This window comes from Benincasa hispida, chromosome 10, assembly GCF_009727055.1.
Source record: "Benincasa hispida cultivar B227 chromosome 10, ASM972705v1, whole genome shotgun sequence".
NCBI classification, from domain to species: domain Eukaryota; kingdom Viridiplantae; phylum Streptophyta; class Magnoliopsida; order Cucurbitales; family Cucurbitaceae; genus Benincasa; species Benincasa hispida.
The window spans coordinates 50,681,134-50,698,668 of NC_052358.1; the positions used below are offsets into that span (position 1 = coordinate 50,681,134).

Genomic DNA, 17,535 nt, shown 5'->3' on the forward strand with positions numbered 1-17,535 from the left:
CCTCCCAACTGACTAACATAGACTCTCTGTCTACTGATGTCTCAAACTTTGAATCCAGCCCAAGTGTTATTGAATTTATTCAACTACCCAACATTCATCATAACCCAATTACTAGTGAGCATTTTACACCAATTGATCCTAACCCATCTACTAGTCCTAACTCAACCATTGTCCCATCCTTCGATAGTCCACTAGAACCACTAAAGCTCCATCCAATCTTAAAGATTATCATTCTAACCTTGCCCAAAATACTCTTCTTCCAGCCTTCTCCACCTAATATCTTCTCCAAAACTATCTCAATTACTCCCACCTTTCTTTTTTCCAGCAAGTCTCCGCTGTTCAATTCTTATCCCATTATGAACTTCAATTTATCATCACACTATTTCCTATGAACATTGGCAAGAAGAAATGAAATCTAAACTCCATGAATGGAAGTTAATAATACATGGATTGTTGTATCTTTGCGGAAAATAAACACAGTATTGGGTGCAAGTGGATTCTCAAGATCAAATATCGAGCTAATGGTTCCATTGAGCATTACAAGGCTCATTTAGTGGCTAGGGCTACACTCAATAAGAGTGATTGGACTTTCTTGAGACTTTCTCTCCAGTAGTAAAACTTGTCACCGTACGCATCTTACTTACAATGTTTGTTTCTTCTGAGTGATCATTGGTTCAATTAGACGTAAACAATGCTTTCTTTCATGGAGATTTTTATTTGAAGAAGTCTATATGGATTTGCCATTGGGATACAAACCTACAGAATTTTTCACTAAAGGGGAGCATTTAGTTTGTCGTCTCCATAAGTCAATCTATGGATTAAAGTAAGTATCTAGGCAATGGTTTGCTAAGTTCACTGTTGTTTTGATGAGATTAGGATTTCAACAATCTAAAGCTGATTATTTTCTCTTTACTCATGGAACTGGAGAAGATTTTATTGCCTTATTAGTGTATGGTGATGGTATCATCATTACTGAAGCCAATCGGTCTCATATTGCTCAGTTAAAGAGAGTATTAAACAACTCATTCAAATTGAAAAAATTTATGGGATCTAAAATACTTTCTTAGTCTAGAATTCGCCCGATCCTCACGTGGTACATATATTTCTCAAAGACACTGTGCATTGCAGTTACTAGAAAATGCTAGACTACTTGGTGCAAGACCAGAGACAGTTTTAATGGATCCTAATATTAAATGTATTATATTTTTTAAATATTGTAATTTTTAGGGTTGTTTTCGAATAGAGAAAAATGAACAAAAAAATTTACAAATATAGCAAAATTTCACTGTCTATCGACGATAGACATCTGTGTCATGATAGATAAATGTGTGATCGATCGCGATCTATCTCGAATAGACTGTGATATTAATCTATCGTAGTTAGTAATCTATCGTGGCCTATCGTAGATAGACTGTGATATTTTACTATATTTTATATATATTTTCAACAGTTTTGTTATAAAATAATTTCTCTAATTTTTACCAAGTTGCACAAAATCATATTTTCCTTTTAAAATAGCTTTGTTTTCCTACTATCCATTGAAAACACACTTCGAAGATTTAATTAAGTTGTTCTTAAAATAAAAAAAAAAAAAAGTAAAAGACAAATTTAGATTAACAAAATAAATAAATGTGTGAATGTTTTGAAAGGACAATCTACTTTTATAAATATTTACCATGGATAATAATAATTAATATATATGTATATCTAATTAAATACCCAAAAAATAACATATCATAAATATAAAGGTAATGGGGGGAATGATGTTCATTTGTGACTTGTGAGTCAGTCCATTGGGCCCCCATCACAAGCCCAATAATCCAAAGGGTTCAACCAAGACATCCAATATTTGAATGGATGGTATTGTTCTTCAACATATACACCAAACTCAATAAGCTCAAATGACCATTTGTCAAGTTGCTAAATCAACAAAAATGTTTTAACATAAAACTTTGTGATATCAATAACATTATCATACTCAACACAAAATGATTATCCATATAGCATTTCCATCGTGAATTTAAAACCAAGAGAAAACTTAATGACTGCACTTGCAATTGTTTCATATGAATGGCAGACATTTTAAATCGAATGAAATTAAGTAAACAAGTCGATATTCTCTATGAATAAGAATTATGAGGATGATAATCAAGTGACATAGGTGTGTATCGACGTTGTACTTCTTTAACGAGATAGATATATGCTAATTAGAGGACATAATTTGAGATACATATATCGAAAAGTGAATTTGACTTGTACAAGTCACTACTAGTATAACATAATAAAGACTCTAAATAACCTTCAAATATAATACACAAGGCTTTGTTGATTGGTTATATTGATGTATGCCTTGGCAAGCAAATCAAGTAAAACAACACTCAAGGAACACCATTTTATGCATATTGTAATCCACAAAATTACTTTTAGTTTATATTTTATGGTTATTAGAGAACATGCATATATTTTGAGTTCAGATCTAACGATTATTACGAGATAATCACATTTTTTGGTAGATGTAGATCAACCCAATTCATATCCATCCATTTTCTACCAAATGAAAAGTTTGCTACACACCCATACAATTACATATAGTTTCCTAAAAGAAGAGTCCCAAATAAAATAGCAATAATTTAAACACACAAAACCTGGAATAATAATATATATGATATATATAAGAAACATAATATATCAATAATTCAAGAAAATAATCATCAAAATCTCAAACAACCCAGATAACCAAATAAAAGAAAGGATTAAATATAAAAAAATACCTTAAACTTTATCATTTATTTCAAAAATACCCTTATACTTTCAAAAGTTACAATATTATTAATTACCCTTGAATTTTTTTTTGTAAACATTTCAAAAAATACTATTTGAAATAAAATAATATGCGACTACGAAGATATACATCACCACATCATTTTAAGTCATTGTCTCATGCATAATTATACTGTAATACTTTTTGAAAAGTCTATAAAAATCATTTGATGGGTAATATTGTAACATTTTTGAAAGTAAACACAAATTTCTTCGAAACAAAGGATAAAGTGGAAGGGTATATATATAGAGAGAAAAAAAGCACACAGTGAATATAATAATTTACAGAAAAGGTTTGGAAGGTCTTAATTAATAATATATGTGTGATAGAATGAGAAAATGGAACATTTGTGGTTGGGGATATATTTGGGAATTAAGAAGATAATTTCATGGGGATGAATTGGGAAGAGTGGGGTTGATTTTGAGATGATGATTATTGTTATGAGTGGAAGCATGGGCAGTATGGTAAATTATAGCATTTGGATGAGGATCAAAGTTGGTCATAAAATGCTCCTTTTTGTTGTTGTCCACCAATGAATTATCATCCAATAACGACTCTTTTAGTATATCTGGAATTTCTTCATCTTTCATTATCTTTTTCCAATATTCTCCTTCTTCCTTCCTGCTTCCATGGCTTATTTCTCCAATCTGTCACTCCAACAATATCAAAAACATAAACCCCTTCAAATTCTTCATCTCCTTTAGTTATCATTTCAATTTTTATTTTTCGTCTTTTGTTTTTTTCTAGCTTATATATTTTGTTATATAACACAAAAACGTGATTTGAATTTTGAAAACATTTGTAAGATAGAGATAACAAAATTAATAATACAAATAATAAATAAAAGCCATATTTGATTATTAGATTCGTTTGATAACCATTTACTTTTTAGTTTTTAGCTTTTGAAATTTATGCTTATAAACACTATTTTCAATAATTCTTTTCTTTGTTTTAAGGGTAATTTAAAAAATCAGACCAAATTTTGGTTTTTTCCTAATAAAAAATAGTTTTTGAAAAATTTGTTTTTATTTTTAGAATTTGACTAAAATTTAAATGTTTAATTAGTAAAAGATGTAGATATAGTAATAAAAACAAACAAACAAAAAAGAAAAATTTTCAAAAACCAAAAAGCAAACTATCAAATGAGGTCTTAGTTTTTTGTTTTTGATTTTTGAAAACTAAGTTTAAAATATTACTTTTATCGATTGGTTTCTTTATTTTGTTAGAAATAGTTTTTTTTTAAAAAAAAACTTGATTTTTTAAATATGTGAAAACAATATATGAAATGTAAAAAAATATAATAATAATAATAAAAATTGAAAAATTAGAAAATTAAAAACAAAATATTTACTTGTTTTGTTAAACAAAGACTTTATTTTTAGGTTTTAACTAAATCATCAACAAATAAATAAATAACTAATGCCCAGATTTTATTTATTTATTTTTGAAAACTGATCTGTTTAATGAAAAATTCCTCCATAAACAACTACAAAATTAATTCTTTTTGCCTAAAAAAAAAACCTACATAATTCTGTTCTAGACAAACTATATATCAGAGAAAAGGAAACCTCCTTTTCAGTTTTGTAATTCAAAAAAATCTTTTGACATATCCTTTTTTTTTTCCTTTCTCTTTGAATTAAAAGTATATTAATTATAAGAAATTATATAATTGAATGATTTAAGATATTGGTATGAGTATTCACAAATCTAAACACAAAGGAAATATATATATATATACATATGATTTAGAGTTAATCTAATAGTTTTGAAAAAGAAAATTGAAAAGAAAATGAAGAGTAAATTAGGGAAGATGGAGAGCTTACCAGGAGGAGAGAAAGAAGAAGAAGGAAGAAAGCAACAGAAAGCTTCATGTTTTTGTCTCACAATAGCTGAAGGCAGAAGCTATAATTATTTTTTTGGTTGGTTTTCCATTTTATAGACAAATTATTTTTGGGTCAAAACATTTTAATTATTTAATTACTGGAACTACACTTATCATAAATATTTTATTTTTATGTATAAATGGAACTATTCTCAATAATTAAATTTTCTAGGGTTTTGGGAAGGGGACAAAGGCAGTCTTATTTTTTTATTTTTTTATTTTAAAAAAGCCAGTGGTGGCTTGTGTGAGGCAGAGGATCTTTTAAGTATAAAATTCCCTTTCTGTGCATTTTCTCAACTTTAAAAAGAAAATGTATTTTTTTTTTAAAAAAAAAAGAGACCATCAATAATGAATTTGGGAGAGATCGAACTATCAACTTTTAAAAAATAATATTTATTTATTGAATTAGTTCGAATTTACACCGAATTCGTCTATTTATCATCTTATTTTATTAATTTGAGTTAGATAAAGAATTTTTTTAAAGAAAGATATTTAGATGCACGTTGTGTTATATTTGTATCTTTGTGCAATTTACTTAATTGTCCAATTAAAATATATTGTATAGTAAATAAATTTGTTTTTTAAAATAAATTATTATTTACTATGTAATAAATGAAGGTCCCATAAGAATAGATTGATCATTTCCTAAAATGGTGCATCATAAGAAGTCAAATTATATAAATCTGAGGATTGTTTTTAAATATAGGAAAATAAATCAAAGTATTTATAAATAGTAAAATTTCACTGTCTATCTACGATGGACTGCGATAAACTCCTATCTATATCTATCTTAGTCATGATCGACACATATAGTAGTTTATCGCGATTTATTAGACTATAAAATTTTGCTATTACTTATAAATATTTTTTAGGAGTTTTATCGTTTAAAATAATTTTCCTAAATCTAAACCGATTTGTTTACTTAATCTAACTGCATACTAAAACAAATCTGTATTTCTGAATTTAAACTATATAATTATAGGCTCTTGAACCCTAATTTTCATGAAACAAAATACTTTGTTAAAAATAGATGTTTGGTTCATTTGTTGGACTTGTATATTTTGAAAAAGAAAAAAAAAAAAAAAAAAGTCTAGCTAATTGCATTTTTTTAACTTAAATCAGTCTGATTTTAATCCCATGTGAGGTAATTCAAACTTCTAAACCTCACCTATAAATAATTCATTAACCACAACTCTATAAACATGTTTTTAAAAAATAAACGTACAGTCAAGTAATTTTTTTATTTTTTAATTTTTAATTTCAAGTATTATAAATTAAAGTCTTGTTTAGTAACCATTTCGTTTTTTTTTTAAAATTAAGTCTATTTTTCCAATTTGTTTTTATAAAGATTTGTATTTTTTCTTAAATTCAATGGTCGAATTGTTAGCCAAATTCTAAAAACAAAAACAAGTTTTTAAAAACTACTTTTCTAGTCCCCTTTGGTGACCATTTCAATTTTTGTTTTGAGTTTTTGAAAATTAAGCCTATTTACTCACCATTTCATACAATCATTTGCATCTTTCTTAAATATAATGGTTGAATTCTTATTTAAATTCTAAAAACAAAAACAAGTTTTTAAAAGTTACTCTTTTTAGTTTTTTAAAATTTAGTTTGATTTTTTAAACTATTGATAAAAAGTAAATAATAAATGAAGAAACTTAGAGATATAGAAGTAATGTCTATAGGATTAAATTTCAAAAACAAAAAATCAAATGGTTAAAACCAAATGGTACAAACCGACCCTTAGTTTTAGAATTTTGATTTAACTTTATAAACTATTGATAAAATGAGATAATAAATAAAGAAATTTGAAGGTGGAAGTAGGGTCTATAAGCTTAAGGCCCGTTTGGATTAATTTGAAAAAAAAATGTTTTTCAAAAAACTCATTTTTAATTACACACTTTTGATTTAAAAAATTTGTTGAAAATCACTTCGAAAACTATTTTGAGTGATTATTAAACACTTCAATTTTTACCAAAATGACTTATCTTTTAAATTAAATACTTAAAAATGTATTCCAAACACACCTTTAATTTCCAAAAATATATATTTAAAAAAAATAAAATGATTATCAAATGAAGCTAAACCTCTATTTTATGGTGGATTTGTAGAGGTGTTATATAGAAGTTAAATTAATTAGAACATAAAGTCTTCTATATGCAAGAATTCAAATATTAAAGTCAATGTCTCAATATCGTTATATCATTACTTCAATTCCGTAGGTATACTGATCAAATATGACTATGGAAGATATTAACTTATACAAAATTCATAAATAAATAGTTAAGTTGTTTTAACTTCTACCGATTTTAAATCTTAATATTAAGACTTATATATATTAGTGATTAATCAATTATATTTCATTTGTTATCAAAGCAAGCAACTTGTATATAAATATATTAGAAACAAGAGGTCTGTCGTTCGAATTTTCTTCTACTAATAAAATAATATTTTGTATGTTTGATTACTATATGTTATGACAAAAACGAAATCAAGAGAAAAAAAACGTAAATAGAAAAAACAACATAGAGATTTACGTGATTCAACAACCGTGTGTTAGCTAGAGAGAGAGTGGTTTATTATTTGACGAGAATATCAGAAAAATACAAATATGTCAATGAGATTAGAAGGTTTATAGACACCCCTTTAAACCCTACGTCCAAAATGTTAAATAACATATCATCTATATACAACTTAGATTTTTTTGAAACGTTGACTCTATATTTGATCATTCAAAACGTTAGATAACCGAATTTACAAGACATTTTTAACATATTATTTATATGAATATATCAAGATATCGACAAATATTTTAATCGAATTTGTGTATGTTTACTGGGGTGGTCTCTAACTTGGATGGGTATCATGGGATTAATTTGAACTCTCTTTTTTCAAGGGAAGAGAGGGAGAGAGAGATAAATGTTTTGTTTATTCTTGGTTTGGCTTTGTGCATTGAACTGTTGGCCACTGAATCTGATGATATGGGATAAAAAGCAAAAGGGTCTAAAAGAGTAATGAAAGTTTGGTTTTTGGTTTGACTTAGTTAAAAAAAAAAAAAGAATATTTCTATTGAAAACTCCAACCCAAATGAGATACCATTTTAAACTTTGAACCAACTGGTAGAGATAGAGATGAGTGTGCTTACCGTATTAAATTTTCATCGTTTTCTGGATTCAATATCGATATAAGGTGTGAATCGGTATCTCCGTTATATCATAGTTACAAAATATTACTAATGTAAGTATAATATAAATAATAGACATGCTAGCTTTTTTAAAACATCACAAAAAGTTTATGTATTGATTTATATTTAGGGTTGTTTTTAAATATAAAAAATGAGTCAACTTATTTATAAATATAATCAAATATCATTGTCTATCTGTTTACATTTAAAAATATTTTCAATAACTTTACCCTTTAAAATAATTACTTTTAAGTTTTTTTATTTTTATAATTTTTTTAAATTGAAATGGTTATTTTAGTGATATTTTCATCGAAATTTCAGTATAATTAAGACCTGGAGAAGAAACCAAAATCAAATTAATTTTACTTTCATTTTGGTCCTTTGGTTTTCTTAGTGGTGGCAGTGATTCAGAGTCCAATTTGTGGAAATAAATATAGTAAAGCAAAACCATTAAAATTATTTGTGTTTGATTTGACACCTAATTAGCACCTTAAATGGCTATCAAAACTATGACTTTTGGTTTCTTTAATTTGCCTCTTTTGGTATCCTTTTTTCTTTCATAAGTCAACAGTGGCCTATGAAAAAGAAGGAATGGCCCAAAATTCAGAAAGCCATAGACAAGAAGGATACAGATGAAAATAATAGGAAAAAAAAAAAAAACGTTTTTGGTCTTTCAAGGGTCTATCTGATTCGTTACTTCAATACTGTTTTATATTTTCAAATTTACTGAATTCAGTGAAGATATATGTTTGATAGACAATCCGAATTCTTTTTCTGAAAATAACATTTTTATGTTTTCATTATATCCAGAATTTGAATTTTAAAATTTAAAATGTATAATTATATTAATAATGTTAAAAACATTTAGAAATATAATATATGTCATATTATAAATTCAATTCAATCTTTAACAAATTATAATGTTTATAATGTAATATATTATAAATTAGGTTAAATTCCAAACACGGTCCCTATAGTTAGGATAAAGTTAAAAGTTAGTTCATATGGTTTTAAAATTTATATTTTAGTTCCTATGGTAAAACTTCACATATAGACTCTATGGTTTGTTAAATCATTTTAAATAATATCTACCATAGGGACTATTTATGAAACTTTTATCAAACTATAGGGGTAAATTCAAATTAATCATAAGATCTAAATTTTAACTTATTCCAAATTATAGGGCCAAAAATTTCAATTTATCCTATAAATTATATATTATTACAAAATAAAAGTTTTACATTTTTTTTTTAACATAAAATATATTCATAAATAAATTAATAATAGTTTATTATCAACTAATATTTTGTGGGTAACCACAACTAGTTTGCAATTATTTAAATTATAATTCAATTTCTAAATTCTACTACCAAACACATATATGAAAACATGAAATACAACCATGTTTTCATTTAATTCAATGTTTTCAAATTTCTGTTTTCAGATTATCTACCAAACGACATAAGTTTTTGGGTATAGTTTTTATTTGAACTCTAGCCTTCAAAGTGTTACACTTTTAATCCTTAAGTTTTAAGTTTGATTTCAATTTAGTCCTTAGATTTTAATCTTTACAATTTTATACCCTCGAGGTCTAAATTTTGTTTCAATTTGATTCATAAGTTTCAAGATTTACACTTCTAACTTCGACTTTTTTTACTAAATACTCACTTAGCTTTGGTATTAATATCTACTAATTAGTTTAAAATAACTATGAAGTAAAATTTTAAAATTAATTTTAATAGTAATTCTTTTAACTTTTTTAAATTAATTTAAACTAATTAGTAGATATTAATTTAAAAAAGTTAAAAGAATTACTAAGGGTAAAATTGTAAAATTTAGAAATTAGTTGCTAAATTGAAATCAAATTCAAAATTGAGGACTAAAAATGTAGTATTTTAAAACTAAGGACTAAATAGAAACTAAACCTAAACTTAGGAACCAAAAAGGTATTTTTTTCAATATAATATTATTCTGTGATGAATTCATGTGCTTCGATGTAAAAATGTCTACATTTTATATGTGACTAACCTAAAAATTATTGTCAAAATGAGCATAACTCAACGGTAATTAACATGTACTACTTCCTTTAAAGTTGAAGGTTCAAATTCTTACTTTTTTTTTTTTTTTATTATTACTTGTTTTAGTATAATAAAGATGGGAATTTGAAATTGAACCTTCTACCTTTAAGACAGAAGACCATGTCAATTACAGTTAAGCTAAGGTTATTTTTGCCATTTTTCTACACTATTTGTTAGCACTAAAAAAACCTAAAAAATCATTTGTACCGGACTTTATAAACTCTCCCTAGTAATTTTGATGTATTATTACTTTTCAATGTGATTGTAGCTCCTACATTTAATAATATCGCATAGCCACTTCTCTTCAAAGTTATCCAACTAAATTAGAGTTTAGTAGACGTTTCTCATTCTCATTTGAAAATTTCATTTTATGGTAAAAAATTCATTCAGCCATTTAAGTTGGGCCAGCCTTTTTCTGGGGTTCATACGAAAAGACATCTTAATTGGATGTTCGAATTTTTGGCAAAATATTAAAAATGCAGTTTATCTCACATTAAAAAAATTGAAGAAAGTGATGGACTCTAACCATTATAAAAAGAGCCTATAACTCTAGTTTTAAATCCCAGTTAGAAATACTTTAAATTTAGTGTGCTAACTCTAATTAGGGTTTGAGAAAGTGCTACTGTAATTAGGGTTGAGAGAATTATTTTGTGTGATTGTGACAATTTTTTACATGGTGAATTTTTCTGCTCTATATTTTTTTCTCCAAGTTGCGAGTTTTCCACGTAAATTCTTGTGTTCTCAATTTTTTATTGCTTTCTTTTAATCTCTCTATTATTTTTCTGCTTTTTTACTGCAATAGAAGTGAGAAGTTTTTTCCAACATTATTAAGGTTGTCTTATTGCAATTGTATTCTCGAATTTTTCATTTGAAGAATTCCAACTTCCTATTATAATTTTATAATTGCATATATGACCTTACTCCGATGTTATTGCTCTCTTTTACAGGGGCTTGTGAAATTTTGACTTCGTTGGACATCAGAATCTTCTTACTTATTGCTTTTGTAATCTGACATCATTTATCAATACATTCTTTCTAATTTTGACCCTATTCAGTGGACATCGGATTTGGTAAAATCTCTTGATTGTCAATTGGTCCTGATTAGCTTTCTAGTCCTCCTTTCATCCTCGAGAATGTCAGCCATTGGTCTACCCCTTACCATGATTCTTTCAATGTAAATTCTAATATGACCATCCTTAATGGTAAAATGGATATAGGAGTCATTGTTTATGACTCAAAGAATAATGTTATGTATGCTATGAAGAGAAGGTTTTTGAGGTCAGTGACATGCATATTTAAAAGGTCTTTCTAGAACTTTTGAAGCTGACATTTTCTCTTTTTGGACATAAACTTATTTGCACCCTCTTTGGTTGGGACAAGATACACCAATGAGGTTATGGTGTTTATTAATTCCCTTCATGATATATATCATTGTGGTTCTATTCCTGGTTTTCTTTTGGATAACTACAAGAATAACTTTGTCACTCATGACTTAGTTATACATGCTCGAAGATTTAGATATATTCAACAATCTGGCTTGACCTCTCTCTATAAACAGGTTCTACTCTTATTTCTGATTTGCTCTTAAATTATTCTCTTTTTTTTCTTTTTTTTTTTTTTATACTAAAATAACAATTACAAAAATTGAGGATCAAACCTTTGACCGCAAGAAATAGAATGCATATCAATTAACGCTTAAAGCTCACTTTGTAAGTTAACGGCCTCATTTTGTAATTTAAGATTATGTGATTGTAACTCTATTAATTGCAATCTTAAAAAATATGTGAAGCGCCCATGAACATTATAACGTGGTTTTATGAAATTAAACCGTGAACCTTAAACCACATATGCCTTCAACTTAATGCAATAAGAGACTCTTGACTTATGTAAAATTATTAATAGCATAAAAGAGAATGAACACATTAGAAAATAGCAATCAAACCCCTATCTACTCTATCAACTCATTCCAATTACTAATTATTTATCAATTTCAAAAAAGCGGTTATTATCAAGATATATTCATTATACTATTAAATAAAATATATCAAACTAAGTATAGTTCAACTGACATAAAACTTATACTATTGATCTTATGTTCGATATTCGATCTCTCAGTCCACATATATTATTTAAGAAAACCACATTTGAAATGTCATCCTAATCCTAAACCTAACCCGACGTATATATTAAAACTACGAGTTAAACATTCCCCAAATAACACCTTAATGATATTAGACTTAAAATGTATATACTCTTTCAAAGAGCCAAGCTTTTGTTCTAAAAGCCAATTTTGATGTTAAGTTTGAGAAGCAAACGTGCAACACATTGTCCAAAGAAAGTAAACTCCCAAAAGAGAATTAAGAAAGAGAGAATCCCAAACTTTTCTATGAATGAATGAACTGTTTTAATTGACTAAACAATTTTAGGTCAACTTCATTTCCTCCACTTGAAGAAACAATCACATATGGGTCCTTTGGCTGTCAGCAACATTTGACATGTCCTTTCTTAATTATATTTAACAAGCAATTTGACTCTTACATATATAAATTGTGATTATAAAATATAGTTGTTGAAAATGTGAAGTCAAACCTATATTTGATATTTTTTTTTAGTACAACAATTATGTTGTAGAGATTTGAATTGCATTTAGGCCACATTACCCCACTGAAAACATAATTGATCAATAGGAATAAAAAAAGTAGGCCCTATTCGAGTACTTTTGATGGTGTTTACTTCTCTTCTGCATGTGTACTGACACGTGGGCCCCACATTCAAATCTGTAATGAAATAACGTATTCTGTTTGATGAATAAAGAGTACTCAATCCAATTACGCCTGAGAATTACGTTTTATTGCTACCGTTACTACTATAATTATCGTTATGGCTATCATTATTGTTATTGTTGCAGTTGAAAAATGATCAATTTTAATATTTTTACTGTTACTATTATCATTACCGTTTGACCATCAAAGGTAGAAATAGAGGTAATGGTAACAGTAAATTTCATAAAATTCATAATTTTTAGTAAATACGATGAAAATCATTCCAATTATGTTCGCGATTCAAGCTCATTACAATTGATCCATGAATGAAATTTCATTACGATCACATCAATTTTCATTACAGTTTGGTAAATGTGGCCTTTAATTGTTAGGACAAGCATATAATGTCTTAACTAGTTGAACTATAATGATTAAAAAATTTATGTATTATTGATACTTCAATTAACTAATTTTATAAAACTGATTTATCACGAAACTATAAATTAAATATGTGCCTATAAATTATAAGATATTATAGTTACTTATTTGTATGCTCTACTTGATCAATGAAAAGCTTTCGAAATTTGAGATAATCACACTTCTTCCATAATAGGGTGTTTGATATGTTAGACATGCTTTATTAGACACTTGGGAATAAGTGATTATAATTCATTTGAAACATACCCTTTTAAATACAATAAATATGATTTAGGAAGATTTAAACCTCCGATGTTAAGAAAAATACATGTCAAGAGGTACCTCACTTTGTCAATTTCAAACTTAATTTCTTATGTTGCATTGATGTGTTGACATTGGCCGTCGAAGGCCTAAAAGTATGAGTGATTCCTCCAACACAAGTAAAAAAAATAAAAATGACATTATTAAGAATGAGAGATACCTAATTTTGGAAGTGCATAATAATTAATATCAAATATTTGGTAATCAATGAAATAGGTTTTTAAGAAACAATGATTTAGGACTTGGATGACAGCAATTTTGTTTTTAAAAATCATGTACAAGAAAACTACCTAACATATGTGTGATTTCTTTGTCTAGTTTTCTATTTTCTAGAAATATTGTTTTTATGTTTAAGCCATTTTTTTAAAGCAATAAAAGACAATTTTGAATTTTCATTTTTTTTAGCATATATGTAAAAAAAAAGTGTTGAAATTGTGATGTAAACAAAGTTTTACATGGTTAAAAAAAAATAGTGATCTACTTTATTGGTATGAGGTATTTTGGATGGTTTCAAAAAAAAAAAAAAAACATTATGTGCATTTTGAGTAGAGCCTATCTTTGTGCATCACATCAAATTATCCCATAATAATTTTCTATGAGGCAAATCTTCTCAATTCTTTTTTTGAAATGTTTTATTATTATTATTATTTTGTGTGTGTGATGAGAGTGAGATGTATGAAAAGTACTTGAAAAGTACATTCTTTTCCTCTTATTTAGAAGTCTTTTTGCTAGATTTGATGTGTTTATAGTGTTAAGGGATTTAGCAAGAAAATGAGATTCAAGAGTCAAAAGAACCAAACTGGGTCAAATCTTCCATGAATTGAGAAGAAAAATTGAAGAATAGAAGAAAAAGGGGAAAGCACTAGCGACATTCCAAAGTCAGAACAGACACTAACCGCCCGAACATTACTTTACTATTAATTAATTGGACCTTCAAGGAATTGAGAACCGAAGCTTCCCAAGACCATTTATGGTAAGGTGCACTGGCGGAGATTCACGAAGAAGTCTTCCAGTAAGTGGTATGGGGAGATACCGTCTGTGATCCATGGATCTCTGATCGGAAGCATCCCTAGACTTCTACTTGATGGAGTGATCGAATCGGGCGCTATGGACTTCAAAGCCTCGAGGGTTGTAGGGCACAAGGGCAGTTGAGTCTTCTTAGACTATTCTCCCTACTCGGACAGTAACTAGTCATTCACAAAAGCATGCATATTGGAGAAGCGTCGTACAATGCTGCAATTAAAGGCAATTTGTTGAGAGGTCACACGGAGCTGGCACCACGACACCATTGTTATTTTTGAAAAAAAATGTTAATTTAATTACAAAAAGTTTTCTATAAATACTAATCCAACCACAAAATTTAGGAGCCCTAAAAGTGAATTTTGCAGCAAAAAGAGTAGAAAGTATGAGGAAATTATTTTGGAGATCGTTCGAGATCCTGAGTGGAAACCAAGGCGTGCTTGAAGGATTCCAACGACGATGGAATACTTCGATGGAATCCTTCGATAGTAGCTTTTCCTTATTCTTTTCATTCTCTTTATTGTTTAAGTTTTTTCAAATTATATGTAACTATATATTTGTCAACTATGAGTTGCTAGACTCTCTAATTTTAAGGTCCTGATGGATTTTCTTATGAATTTAAATTGATGCATAGTAACTTTATGGAAGTAATTGAATATTTTCCAATATTATTGTGCTTATTTTGTGTTGGTGTCATCAATGCATGTTAAGTTAAATGTTCAATGAGATAGATTGCATGTTTAATTGAACTTATAGTATTAAATCATTATTAATCTCTCGTAAAAATAGTTAGATTGATAATGGAAGTTGTTCATGACGTTGCTTAATATCATTCTTTTTATTTTGATTTCAAGTAATTAGTAATCAAGTAATTTTTCATGAGAAAAGTTTATTGTTGGAAGATAATAAATCGGAGCTTAGATTCTAAATTTAAACATCTAGATATCACAAGATTTCATAGAACCTTTGCATGATTTAAGGAAGTAATTAATAAAATCGACACCCTAAGACACTTTTATTTATTGAAGTTCAATTTTCGTTTTCAAACGTTACTTACTTTTCAAAAATTCAAATCAATTGTTTAGTTTTCATCCCTTAGATAAAATTGACACAATTCTAAAATAGCTACACGAATATATAATGTTTGATACTTGAGGAACGATACTTGACACATGCGCTTGCGTTCAAATAGGGGATGCATCCAAGTATTACTCGTTTCAAAATCAAAGCCACGAGGGTTTATGTACAAAGTAGACAATATCATACCATTATAGAGATAGATGGAGGTTTGTTATCCTTATCAATTGGTATTAGAGCCATGGTCTAAACTTGGTTGCGTTGGTTATCCTCCATTTCAAAACATAAGTAGTAAGCCATATGGATGAATTTTCAGATCATACAAAAAGTGCACTTGAGATGTAGCAGGTAAATAGAGTTTGATCAAATCATCTGGATTTTGATGAAGAGTAGACCTATAATCTCAGATAGATGAAAGGAAGAGTATATCATCGTTAGAGGGCTAGGAGATTAGTGTACTTTCTATCTACCTTTGCTTTGAGTAATTGGGAGTGGACATAGATGAGGAGATGCTCAAGGTGGTACTTTAATCACGAGAGAATTGTTAGGTGCAAATCAAGTTTTCCATTAGTTAGAGATAAGTGAAGTTCATGATATATAAGTGAAGACAATTATCTTCATAGAAATGAAACCTTTTAGGTAATTTTAAAAATATAATTTTTTATGCTTAAAATAGACACTATTATATAGATTTTCTGTTCTTGTCAATATGTGGATGGGCTTAATTTACTCTTGTTGAATAAATAATGGAACAAAGTCAATAGGCTATGATGTGCACCATCTTTTATGGGATTGACTGCACCTCTCAAAGCATATTTGAATTTGGCTGCCAAAAAGTGCAATGTGTTTGTGGTTTAGGGTTTGTAGAGGGGTGGTATGAATATTGTGTTTTTCTATAAAGCTAATGGAAAATTCACTTTTTTAAATAGTGGGGAGCAAATTAGGGAAAAAGCCATAGTTTTAAGTGATTATGATTTTTTTTTTTGGGTGCCATTTTAATGAAGTGATAAGAGAGAGCAATATGGGTATCAAAAGTCAACCACACACATCTTGGCTTTTGGTGCCATATAGTTTTCTCTTTTAACAATTGTTGACTATTGTTTAAAAATCTAACTTTTTATCTTTTAGTATTTTAAAGTTGGATGTGATTATTTATTTATTTTTTTTTTTTTTGGGGAAAAAAATAATTTTAAAAAGATCAATAATAAAGTGAGCAGGGTTAAATTTGACCTTTAACTCTAATTTTGCTTGATGTGTGGTAAGCATGCACCCACATCTCATGATTTTCATATCACAAACTCAAACAAGAAGACCCTTTAAAAAGTACAACTGTACTTGATTAGTGGATTCTTAACAACTTGACTAAAACATGATAAAGACATAATTAAAAACTATTTTTAAAAGTTAGAAAACACAAAAGAAAAAATAAATAAATAAACCAAGTAGCCTAAAAAACAAAACAAAACAAGTAATCAGCCTTATTGTTTTTGCAGAAAAAAGAAAAACCAAAACAAAACAAAGTCAAAAGATTGCAGTTTTTATACTTAAATTCTCTCAATTTTGAAAACTTTGGATAGAGGACAAATTAGAAATGGAACCTTCAAGTCAAACTAAGAGATGCAAATTGTCTCTCCCTTATTCATTCTTCATGCTCTTATGTTATGCCTTATGGTATAAGGCCTAAGAATCAATAGGCCATTTGGAAAAATAAATCAATATAAGGGTAGTAAATTTATCACAAGTTATCAAAGTGAGCTAGTCTAGCACTAATTGACATATATTCTCCTTTCTTTGAAGTCAGAGGTTTGATACTCCTCTCTATAACTATTCCTTCTAATGTTGATGTACTTTATTGGGGCGATTAATGAAATTAGAAAAAAAAGACTCATTTAGTTAAATAAATTTTTTTATTCTGGTAAAGTAATAGAGAACAACCATAAGGAATAATATTATGATTCTATATTATCTTTTTC

General features: G+C 27.8%; 1 protein-coding gene across 1 annotated transcript; it reads right to left on the reverse strand.

Annotated features, from left to right (window-relative positions):
- Positions 1-3,041: 3,041 nt before the first annotated feature.
- Positions 3,042-4,802, reverse strand: LOC120088635 (organ-specific protein P4). The gene is made up of 2 exons (XM_039046052.1): positions 4,645-4,802; positions 3,042-3,468 (listed from the first exon to the last, which is right to left on the reverse strand). Exons 1-2 carry the CDS (start codon positions 4,690-4,692, stop codon positions 3,208-3,210), a joined length of 309 nt encoding a protein of 102 aa, XP_038901980.1. The 5' UTR covers positions 4,693-4,802; the 3' UTR covers positions 3,042-3,207.
- Between the last annotated feature and the right edge of the window lie 12,733 nt (positions 4,803-17,535).